The 12,040-nt window shown below is 39.9% G+C and overlaps 1 protein-coding gene across 19 annotated transcripts in view; it reads left to right on the forward strand.

Annotated features, from left to right (window-relative positions):
* SYNE1 (spectrin repeat containing nuclear envelope protein 1) overlaps positions 1–12,040 on the forward strand; it is a 411,505-nt gene that overhangs the window by 145,451 nt on the left and 254,014 nt on the right. For 18 of the 19 annotated variants that reach the window (XM_032258772.1, XM_032258777.1, XM_032258767.1 and 15 more), the window contains 5 exons: positions 2,329–2,465; positions 2,683–2,860; positions 6,584–6,766; positions 9,853–9,996; positions 10,347–10,502. In XM_032258772.1, coding sequence (XP_032114663.1) covers positions 2,329–2,465; positions 2,683–2,860; positions 6,584–6,766; positions 9,853–9,996; positions 10,347–10,502 — 798 coding nt within the window. The remainder of the gene's footprint in view (positions 1–2,328; positions 2,466–2,682; positions 2,861–6,583; positions 6,767–9,852; positions 9,997–10,346; positions 10,503–12,040) is intronic. The other variant, XM_032258783.1, reaches the window with a different exon arrangement.

Below are 12,040 nucleotides of genomic sequence, written 5' to 3' on the forward strand. Positions count from 1 at the left end.
AAAGTAGGAGATAAACTAGGGTTCTTAGGGCATGGTTTTGCTTTTAGGGAAGCCTTGCCATCGTTGATGGTCACCACAAGAATCACAAGTATTTATTTTATGCAGTTAAATAACAATACTCAAGAAATTCTTTAAAACATAAAAAGAGGTGATGTATAAACTATATAATATTGCAAAAAGAATTGTATTTTCTGTGTTTACAAAACTCATTTATCTTAATATCCATTGGGATATTAGTGCTGGAAATAATTTTCTTAAGCCGTATAAGATGAAAAAAACGCATTTTAGAACTTAACCGAATTAGAAATATATAAGCTGATATTTATATAATGGAAGACTCTACTGACATACTTTAGGATAAAGTTATAGAAATATTTTAAATGTAAAGTTTTGGTCAAAAACTTGTAACTTTTAATGTCATCTCATTCATAAGTAACTGACTTGAGTCTCTAGTATTTTTATGCTTTTGTTATATGTTGTTTCTTTAGTTCTTACAGTGTTCTGTCTTAAGTAAAGGGTTCAATATGGTGTAAAATAGTTGGCCCTAGTTTAATGTTTACAGTTTCAGAGAGAAATTGTTTAGTTATTCATAAATTTTTGTAAGTAAAAATGTTTTAGACTCCTCCAGCCGAGTTAAATAAATAATTGACAAACCAAGAGAACGTATTTCCTGCTCTCATGATCGCAGTCTAGATAGGGAAATACACAAGTATGAAACTGATGGGGATACTCCTTGTGATGAATGTCTGCGAGGTCCTGTGTATCCTCAGATGAGAAGCCTGAAGAGTTGGGAAGGAGGGCAGGGGATACTTAAAGGAGTTGTTCTTTGAGCTGAGTCTTGAAGTATGATTAAAATATGACCTGACAGGTGAGGTAGAGGAACAGCATCAAGATGCAGGATCATTGAGGAATCACAAAACACAGGAGAGGAAGGTAGAGAGTAGGAATCAGATTAGGAGGATGCCGTGCCACTCCAGAAAGAAATAATGAATATGTAAGTGGGTCCATGAAAGTCTATGTACAGAGGCAGAGGAGAGTGATGAAAGGAGCTAAGACACAGAATAAGCTAGCCTGGATATCTCTTGCATGGAGTGAGAAGGGAAACAAAGGGAGAGGCAGGGTGATGCTTGGTCTTCTGATTGACATCAGCAGGGGACAGTGGTGCCATTTACCAGGACAAGGAATGCAGCACAGGGCTGGTTTGTTGAGGGATGTGGTTTCTCTGCAAATCTGGGCCATCTCTTGACAAATATCTTGGACAATAATGGCCACAGTAACAGCTGTTTGAGTAGTTACTCATCTTTTTGACCCTCCTCCTTAATTTATTTTGGTTTTTGCTTCAGTGCTACCATTATCCACTCAGTGTTTACATATGTGGGAGTCATTTTCCTGCTAATTTTATGAATTAGACACTTAGTGTGCTAGAAATTGTGCTGTTTGACATTCATGATCTCTTTTGCTCCCTGTGACAACCCTAGGAGAGGAACACTCTGATTGCAAAGCACCTTGTGTAACTCAGGTGACCATGGCCTCGATTTCAGAGGTGTACTTTTCAAGTCCTAAGGCCTTATTTTGGATTAGGTGTACACAGTACTGTAGCTATTCACATGTCTCCCTCATCTATTAAAAATTGGGAGCTCTTCAAGAACAGGAATCTTACCTTTATTCATGGGGGGATGAGAGGTCCCAGAATCCAGCAAAATGCTTGGCACATACCAAACATTTAGCAAATATTTGATGACTTTATGAATGAAAATATGAAATAAATAACTATTTAAACCAGACTCATGGATTATAAGATATTCTTAATGCAAAAGTTAACTGTGTATAATACATAAAATCAGTTGAAATATGATTCAATTTTGGATTTTTATATATATGTATATATAAATGTAATATATATATATAATTTATATAAATTTAATTCAAAATAAGTGCTGCTTTTCTTTAAAATGATTTCTTTTCACCTTTAAACAATATATATATATCTCCCAATGGCCTTGTCAGTCTATTTGTAAATGATGTAGGCTATTTTCTCTTTTCTTTTATCATGTCTCATTTTTAAGTCATTTGACCACTTAATCACTTAACTATTTGGCAATATTTGATGCTAGAGTGCCTATTCATGGCTAGAAAAAGGGGACAAGTGAGCCAGGTGCTATTATTTGTCAGAGGAATCCTGAAAATAGGCTTTCTTTCTTCATTGAATCTACTATGTTGGTTCCTCTCTCACTAATAATTTATACATGATTGTTGCGGGTATAGTTTGAAGATATAGAGATCACCCAGTGTAAGTGCTTGCTTCTCTGTCTCATTATTTCTGAACAGGAGATACTGGATGCTTTACAAAAAGCAGAGCCTAGAACAGAGGATCTCAAGTCTCAGCTGAATGAACTTTGTCGATTTTCCAGAGACCTGAGTACTTACAGTGGAAAAGTTTCTGGGTTAATTAAAGAGTATAATTGGTGAGCATGAACCTTATTGGTGTTCAAGATATTTTCATACAAATTAGAAGCTAGAGGTTTATTTTAAGGTGTAATTTCAAAATAATATTAATTCAGCATTAAATATATTACTAAATGAGGTAAGTGCACATTCTAAGAACTGCTGATTCTATGAAACATTATTTTCATCAATTTTATTGCTTTTTCCTGCCATTAAATTTTCAAATCACCTTTTCAGTCTTTGTTTGCAAGCATCCAAGGGCTGCCAGAATAAAGAACAGATTTTACAACAAAGATTTCGAAAAGCCTTCAGGGATTTCCAGCAGTGGTTGGTTAATGCAAAAATCACTACTGCCAAGTGTTTTGATATACCTCAAAATATTAGTGAAGTTTCAACTAGTCTTCAGAAAATACAGGTAAGAGTGTTATCAATTAATTCTAGTAGCAGTGCTGATGTGGATTAAAGTTACCTCTAGGTCAAGAGTCCCCAACTCCTGGGGGCTGTGGACTGGTACCTGTCCCTGGTCTGTTAAGAACCAGACCTCACAGCAGGAGGTGAGCAGTAGGTGAGGGAGCATTCCTGCCTGAGCTCCACCTCCTGTCCGATCAGCTGCCACATTAGGTTCTCATAGGAGCTTGAACCCCATTGTGACCTGTGCATACAAGGGATCTAGGCTGTGTCCTCCTTATGAGAATCTAACTAATGCTCGATGATGAGGTTGAGCAGTTTCATCCTGAAACAATCACCCCCACCCCCCACTCCATCTGTGGAAAAATTGTCATCCATGAAACTAGTCCCTGGTGCTGAAAACCTAGGAGGCCACTGCTCTAGATCTTTTCAGAAGGGCATCACATACAAAAGTTTTGCCTAAGGAATTCAAATTTCAAATAAATCCCCACTTGAAAGAACTGATTCTGTATGTGAAGAGAAACCAGTTCATTTACATAAATGCACACTTTTTATATGCAAATAGTGATATAGGAAATAATAAAAAGTTTTCTGCGTGACATGCATTGTTCCTGAGCACTCTAAGTGCTTTTTCTCATTTAGTTTTCACAACATTTCAGGTATGTAAATTCATTATTCCCAGTGTACAGCAGGGTAAAAGCATCAGTGAGGTCACAGAGCTGGTGTGTTAAGATAGTGAGAACTATGTTTATATTTTACATTCGTTCATTTGGGTTTATTTTTCTAGTTTTTTCTTTACCTAACTGTAACTTCATGGTGCCAATTCACATACCACCTTAATTCAATAGCAGTAATTTTTTTTTTTTTTTTTTTTTTTTTTTTTTGGTGAGACAAAGTCTTGATCTGTCACCCAGGCTGGAGTGCAATGGCAGGATCTTGGCTCACTGCAACCTCCGCCTCCCAGGTTCAAGCGATTCTCTTGCCTCGGCCTCCCAAATAGCTGGAATTACAGGCACCTGCCACTGCATCTAGCTAATTTTTGAATTTTTTAGTAGAGACGGGGTTTCGCCATGTTGACCAGGCTGGTCTCGAACTCCTGACCTCAAGTGATTCACCTACCTCAGCTTCTCAAAGTGCTGGGATTATAGGCGTGGACCACCATGCCTGGCCAATAGCAGCATTTTTTAGGCACAGTTACTGAAATTGCCTTTCATACTTGTACATCTGATCCTTTCGCAGAGCAGCAGTTCTGAGTGATTGGTTATGAAATTTGAGTTTCTTTCAGAGAGTGTAAGTATGTAAAACACTGTGTAAGTGTTCGTGCTTGAATGTCTCTAGTAGGAGCAGGCTCTGAAACAGTATTGTTCATATCCAGTTCGCCTTTTTGAATTCTTGGTTAATAACTTAATATAACAGGACAACTCTTCCTTTGAAAGGTTTGCTCCATTTAAAATTCTTCCTGGACGAGTACAGTGGCTCACACCTGTAATCCCAGCACTTTGGGAGGCCACGGTGGGCAGATCACTTGAGATCAGGAGTTTGAGACCAGTCTAGCCAACATGGCGAAACCTTGTCTCTACTAAAAAAAAATAAAAGAATTAGCCAACCATAGTGGTGGGCACCCATAATCCTACATAGCCACTTGGGAGGCTGAGGCAGGAGAATTGCTTAAACTCGGGAGGCGGAGATTGCAGTGAGGCAAGATTACACCACTGCACCCCAGCCTGGGTGGCAGAGCGAGAATCTGTCTCAAAAAATAATAACATTAAAAATTAAAAAAATAAATAAATAGTAAAATTTTTTCTGTTTTGCTGCAGGCGGGGGTAGAACTGCAGAACCTCAATCCTATTTTTCTACGTTGGAGAAACATAGTACTATTTTTCTTTTCTTTTCTTTTTTTTGAGACGGGGTTTTGCTCTGTCACCCAGGCTGGTGTCCAGTGGCACAATCTTGGTTCATGGCAACCTCTGTCTCCTAGGTTCAAGCGATCCTCCTGCCTCAGCCTCCTGAGTAGCTGGAATTACAGGCATGCGTCAACACGTCCAGCTAACATTTGTATTTTGGGTAGAGACGAAGTTTCACCATGTTGCTGGGGCTGTTCTTGAACTCCTGGGCACAAATGATTCGCCCGCCTTGGCCTCCCAAAGTGCTGGGATTACAAGCGTGAGCCACTGCACACGGCTAGTACTATTTTTGAGGACAGCTTTGGGCTTTTCTCTAACCCTCCCACCACAGCAAGCCTCCATGAACAGGGGTGGCCATCCATTAAGACAAATGTTTGGCGAAGTTGCTTTAATCAAAATCTACAGTAGAATAGCTGTGCTTCTGTTTCTTGTCAGAATAGATAACTGAGCTTGTGCTTTTTTTCTTCTTTAGCACTTGAAAATATTGAGAGTTGACTGTAGAATACAGAACCTACCCATTTTTCTTTTTTCTTTCTTTTTTTTTTTTTTTTTTTTTGAGGTGGAGTCATGCTCTGTCACCCAGGTTGGAGTGCAGTGGCATAATCTCGGCTCACTGCAAACTCTGCCTCCCAGATTCAAGCGATTCTCCTGCCTCAGCCTCCTGAGTAGCTGGGACTACAGGCACGTGCCAACACGCCCAGGATAATTTTTTTTATTTTTAGTAAAGATGGGGTTTCATCATGTTAGCCAGGATGGTCTCTATCTCCCGACCTCATGGTCCACCCGCCTCAGCCTCCCAAAGGGCTGGGATTACAGGCATGAGCCACCGTGCCCAGCCAAATCTACACATTTTTCTAGAGGAAGACTGATATAGCCACATGAAGAAAAAAGTACATCCTGTAGCTACACTTTATTAAACTACAGTTTGGCATCATGTCATTGACTTGTCTTCATAAGGACAATACTCTGTTGATATTTTTAAAAATATAAACCACTGCTAATAATGTAATCTGCTCCATTTAATAGCATTTATTTTAATAAGACTCCCCATGGAAATTCATCTCCTGTCTTTTCCTAGGGAGAATTGTGCTTCTGCTGAGCAGATGATGTGTTTTTATCCTGTGGGCTCCATGAGTCTTGTCCTTCGTTGTGTTTACTCTTTTGCTTTGGCAGCTAGGATCCTCAGAGCCAAAATCATAATCCAGCTCCACCAACTATATGGAACTGCAAGGCATTTATTTTGTAAATGAGTCTTGGCCAGAGTTTAATTTATTTTGTGACTATGATTTTTCCCTTGGTCTTCATTTCCTCTCCTGTTTTTTTTTAATCTAATTTTTAATATTTTATGAGATAGCTCACCACCTTTTTTGAGATAGGTCCGAATTTAGATTGGTAAATAAAGTGGTTTGCATCTTGACTTGTCACCAGGCTGGAGTACAGTGGCATGACCTTGGCTCACTGGAACATCCACCTCCTGGGTTTAAGCGATTCTCTTGCCTCAGCCTCCCGAGTAGCTAGGACTACAGGTGCATGCCACCATGCCCAGCTAAGTTTTGTATTTTTAGTAGAGATGGAGTTTCACAGTGTTGGCCAGCATGGTCTTAGTCTCTTGACCTTGTGATCCACCTGCCTCAGCCTCCCAGATTACTGGGATTACAGGCATGAGCCACCATGCCCAGCCGCAATTTGACTGTTAAAGGATGACCTGGGTCATTTAATGTATGCAATAAAAAGAGTTTCTTTCCTTTTCTTTGATGTTATCAAGAAATAATAAAAACAGCACAGAACATGTTTTATTGCGACTAATTTGATATTTTCTTTTATAGGAGTTTATGTCGGAAAGTGAAAATGGGCAGCACAAGCTAAACATGATGCTGTCTAAAGGGGAACTTCTGAGCACCCTGCTGGCCAAAGAGAAAGCCAAAGGGATCCAGGCCAAAGTTGCAGCCGCAAAAGAAGATTGGAAAAATTTTCATTCAAGTCTCCACCAAAAAGAATCTGCTCTAGAGGTATAGATAGCCAACCACACGGAAATATTCTGTGTTATTTGTTATTGTTGTCGTTGTTAGTGAAACCACAGTTTCTGTATATCAGAGTCCCCTTGTCAATGATTTTGGTCACCCGTCTCTGACCATAAGTGGACAACGGACTAACAGTAAGAAGCAGCTCCATGCTAGAAGCGCGAGCCTCCCTGAAGAATTAAGTAGCTTTTTGCATGTTAGAGTCTATTGTCACTGACTTGCCTTTGCACTCTCCCAGCAGGAACGACCAGGTTTATCTTTCAGCAGAACACTTAGTTTTCCATGTGAATTTGCCTCAGTTTTGGAAGGTGGTATAGGAGAATGAACAGGAATATCTATATAAGCCACGAAATGTTACAGACGAGAGGGTATAACTAATGCAAATACAAGGTAGCAGCTTTTTAGGAGTTAAAGATGCAGAAACAATGTTTATATAATTTTATTTTCTCCAGACACAGTAGAAGATGAATCTATTATAACCATAAAATAATTACTGCCACAATATAATTATTTTTTTTCTTCTGAGATTATTTATTTTATATATCAACTCTTCTTTCAGAGGAAAATTTAGAGGCATGGAGAGGTATCTTTTCCTTTTAAAATACTTTTTGGCAGAATAGATCCTTCATTTGCCTGTGATCATTACTGATGAAGGCTGGAAAAAGATAATCATAGAGAAATAATATTCAGTAAGAGAAAATCTGTATTTTCTCAATTCTTTCCTGATTCAAGACCATTGATCTCTCTTTAATAATGGTGACTGTTTTTTCACGGCCAGCATTCTCCGTTTAACAGAGTATAACCATTGTGCCTAGAAATGTTTCCCTAATCCTTCAGGGATCATTAGTGCTATGTGGTCTGAGCTCTGAAGCCTCAGCTGTTGAATGTAGCATATTTAACATTGATTGCAAAGTTACCTAGTTCAAGAGATGCCCAAAAATAGGTGTATAGGTCATGAATTTCCTGTTTTCTTAATCTGCTATTCCTCTCAGAATAGGTATCTATCTATCTGTTTTATTTGATTATTTCCTTACCTTTTTCCTTCCTCTCCCCTCCTTTTCTTCCCCTCCCCTCCCTCCTCTCCTTTCCCCTCACCTCTCCTCCTTTCCCCCACCTCCTCTCCCCTTTCATCTCCCTTCCTTTTGGAACCAAAATTCCTGATTATGGTCCCCCATTTGCGCTGTTTAGTGGTGTATTCATTCATTCTCACGTTGCTATTAGGACATACTCAAGACTAGGTAGTTTATGAAGAAGAGAGATTTAATTGACTCATAGTTCTGCAGGGCTGGGGAGGCCTCAGGAAACTTACAATTATGGCAGAAGGGGAAGCAAACATGTCCTTCTTCGCATGGTGGCAGGAAGGAGAAGTACAAGCAAAAGTGGGGAAAGCCCATTATAAAATAATCAGGTCTCGTGAGAACTCACTCACTATCATGAGAACAGCTTCATGGGAGTAACCACCCCATGCTTCAATTACCTCCCATTGGGCCCCTCCCAAGATACATGGGGATTATGAGAATTACAATTCAGGATGAGATTTGGGTGGGAACACAGCCAAACCATATCAAGTGGCCCCATGAGACTCCAGTAACAGGAAGATGGAAACACCTTGAATTTATGAATTTAATTATTCCACAAATATTTGTTGAGCATCTTCTATTTGTGAAGGATTAGTCTAGGCTCTAGGGCTATAGCAGAGAATAAAACAGTACTGAGTCTCTGCCTTCATGCAACCTAAATTTTAGTAGAATACTCCAGAAGTTATTGTGGTGTCTTACATTAGTGAGATACTAACTTTCCAAAGGATTCTTACAGCTAACCCATCTCCCTCAGAGGCGAGTAAGGCAGATGTGATTTTCCCCATGTTGTAGACATCCTAGAAAAGATGCAGAGGGAACCTTGAGCCATTCTCCCACAGGCTTCATTAGTTCTTACCACTTAGATTTTTCAGCTACCCTTTATGTACTTCCTCTTAGACAAAGCTACCTAAAGTACTGGATGTTTTTAAAGCCTTTAGTTGGTACACATGGTAACATAAATAACAAATTCACATTCATGTCCCCTTACCACTTTATAAGTATTACACAGCAGATGCAGACACCTTTGCTGAAGCTACACAGTACCATATAAAACTTTATCAAACACATTTTACACCTAGGGTACTACAGAGTAACTGTCAATATATTTATGACATTCTTATGTGATAAGCACATAACATTATTTGGTATTTCTTACCACTTTATAAATCAGAATAAACTATTTGTTAATAAAATAAGCATGTAAACTACATCTATATGCTACTTCTTGTATCCTTATTAATGAAAATCAACTAAATGTTGACAAACATTTCTTTAAATTTTTGTAAGGGACTATGGTGTGTCTCAGGAAGTATCAGATTCAGGCACTCCCCTCATGGAGCTTCCAGTCTAGTTTTGAAGACAAGGCACACCTACACCAGATGAAAATTCACAATTCAACCCAGTCTATGTTGAAATATATAGGTATATACAGACAACAAATGCTCTAGAAGTTGAGAAATGGGTGTGATCTCAAAAGTGGGCTGGAGAGCTGGGGGGGAGATTCTATTTTCAAAAGGAGAACCCTACAAATTTCTTAAAGGATGTTCAATAATTATATTGGTGCTAAGGTAAAAGATGGAATGTTCCAGACCTTGGGGTGGACTTTGTTTTTGTGGAGTATTCTTTCTAAGACAGAGTCACCTCTGTTGCCCAGGCTGGAGTGCAATGGCATGATCTCAGCTCACTGCAACCCCCACCTCCCAAGTTCAAGCAATTCTCCTGCCTCAGCCTCCTGAGTAGCTGAGATTACAGGGGCATGCCACAACAGCCAGCTGACTTTTTGTATTTTAGTAGAGACAGGGTCTCACCATGTTGCCCAGGCTGGTCTTGAACTCCTGAGCTTAAGCTATTTGCTTGCCTCTGCCACCCAAAGTGCTGGGATTATAGATGTGAGCCACTGCGCCTGGCCTGGGTGGACTTTGAATGCCAAGTGAAGGACCTTGGACTTGCTATTAAAATATTTTCTTGTCCTGGACATGATCTAAAACCTTGCAGAATCTAAAGATCCAAATGAAGGACTTTGAAGTAAGTGCTGAGCCTATCCAGGACTGGCTGAGTAAAACTGAGAAGATGGTCCAAGAAAGCAGCAATCGCCTCTATGATCTGCCGGCAAAGAGGAGGGAGCAGCAGAAGCTTCAGGTGATGAGCCCCCCGCCCTGTAGCCCCATCTGACCATGTCTTTGTCCCGTTTTGTCCTCTGTTGACCTTGCAGATGCATGCTCAGCACCCTTGTGTTAGACTGTGCCATCGTGAGATGTAGTGTGTGTTCTTTCCCCGTTTCTGGCGGACTTTGTTTTCTGACTTTCCTTGGAAGTGTGATTTGTTTCCTTCCATGATTTGTGCTCCACTGTGTGTAGATTGGAGATAATAAAGCCTCCAGGGTACACGGATTGCCTGCCAGTGTTGATTTCCATGTTCTCTGGGCCCAAGCTTCGTCCGCGATGTGCTTTTCCCCAGCCTCTGAATAGTAACTTGCTTGTGCTTTTCAGTCTGTCCTTGAGGAAATACACTGCTACGAGCCTCAGCTCAACAGGCTGAAAGAGAAAGCTCAGCAGCTGTGGGAAGGACAAGCTGCCAGCAAGAGCTTTAGGCACAGAGTGTCACAGCTATCTTCTCAGTATCTAGCGCTAAGCAATTTAACAAAGGTAACGCCTGGCACGTGCTGTGTGTGAGTGTGATACTGATGTCGCAAAACTGGAGTTGCAGCAGGGTGTGCAGGGTGTGCATTGTATCTTGGCCCACCCATGGTGTGGGTCTCCAGGTCAGCAGTAAGGGGTGTGTGTGCTATTTCCCCAGCCTTGCAATCTGAGTTAATCATTGTTGCATCAGCTTGATGTGGCTCTCTGAAAAGACCAAAGGAGATTTCAAAGACTGAAGAGACTTCCAATCTTTATTATTGCACAAGATAGTCCTTCTAATACTGAAATGATATTTTCCCCAGAGCTTTGATTTGGAAGACTCGAATCATAAACATAAGGCAAAGCTCAGAGTTTTTCGTTTAAAGAATCCCAGATTAAATCGCTTTAGAAAAACAAATCTAAACAGTTTCAATTTTATTAGACTAAATATAACAGTATTTTTTAAAAATTATCTGAATCTTTACATTCATTATATAATAGTCAAGGATGTGTTGATTGAGAGTTTCAGTTCAGATTCTAGAGCAGAGCTCAAAATTGGCCATGGTTCAGACAACTGATTAACGTTCTTTTCAAATAGCTTAGAAAAAAATAAATGGAATCCTACCACAACCTCATTTAGAGTACTCAGTCAGTATAACATAGACCCGTTTTGAACTGTGTGGTGCAGGCCTATCTTGAGCTGTATGTGGCTTCTAACCTTTTTTCCTATATTTTAAAATTTCAGGTGTTAGAATATAGGGACCCTGTTATAATTTACTCTTCAATTTAGCCCCACCTGTTCTGTAAGTGTGGACTTACAGAAGGTCTGCTAATTTGGGTCTTCAGTACACATCACTGAGGCAGTCACACTAGCTTAGGTCTTAGAGTAAATAGTCTATGTTTACAACCATGTTTATTCTATGAATGTGACTTTTTGTGTCTTTAAAAAATCTGGCACATATCTAAGTTAAGGAATGACGTCTTAGAATGAATGAAGAAAATCTTTCTATTCCTTTATATTTACTTAGATACCAAAAGTAATCGATATTTGGATGTTTTATGAGCTGTAGATTATGCTTGTAAAGACTTCACTGTGTTAGATATGACCTATAATTAATAAGCAAAACCACATGTATGTCCCCAAGTGTTAAAATTTAGAGATATTACAAAAATCTCAGATTATTATTTTTTAGAACTCTGGCTACAATGTAGGTCATGTGGGTTGTGGCATCAGGCGAGCCCCATGCGATATGTGAAACCTAGAAACTACTTTGACCAGTCTCCCAGACAAAGCATCAGGGAGAAATTTTACTGATTTAAAATAATCACAATAGTCATAAAGGAGTTGAGAAGCGGGCCGGGAGCGGTGGCTCAAGCCTGTAATCCCAGCACTTTGGGAGGCCGAGGGGGGTGGATCACGAGGTCAAGAGATCGAGACCATCCTGGTCAACACAGTGAAACCCCGTCTCTACTAAAACTACAAAAAATTAGCTGGGCATGGAAGGCGTGTGCCTGTAATCCCAGCTACTCAGGAGGCTGAGGCAGGAGAATTGCCTGAACCCAGG

The sequence above is a fragment of the Sapajus apella genome, unplaced genomic scaffold (assembly GCF_009761245.1).
Source record: "Sapajus apella isolate SASKATOON/1434 unplaced genomic scaffold, GSC_monkey_1.0 scaffold105, whole genome shotgun sequence".
In the NCBI taxonomy this organism is placed as follows: Eukaryota; Metazoa; Chordata; class Mammalia; order Primates; family Cebidae; genus Sapajus; species Sapajus apella.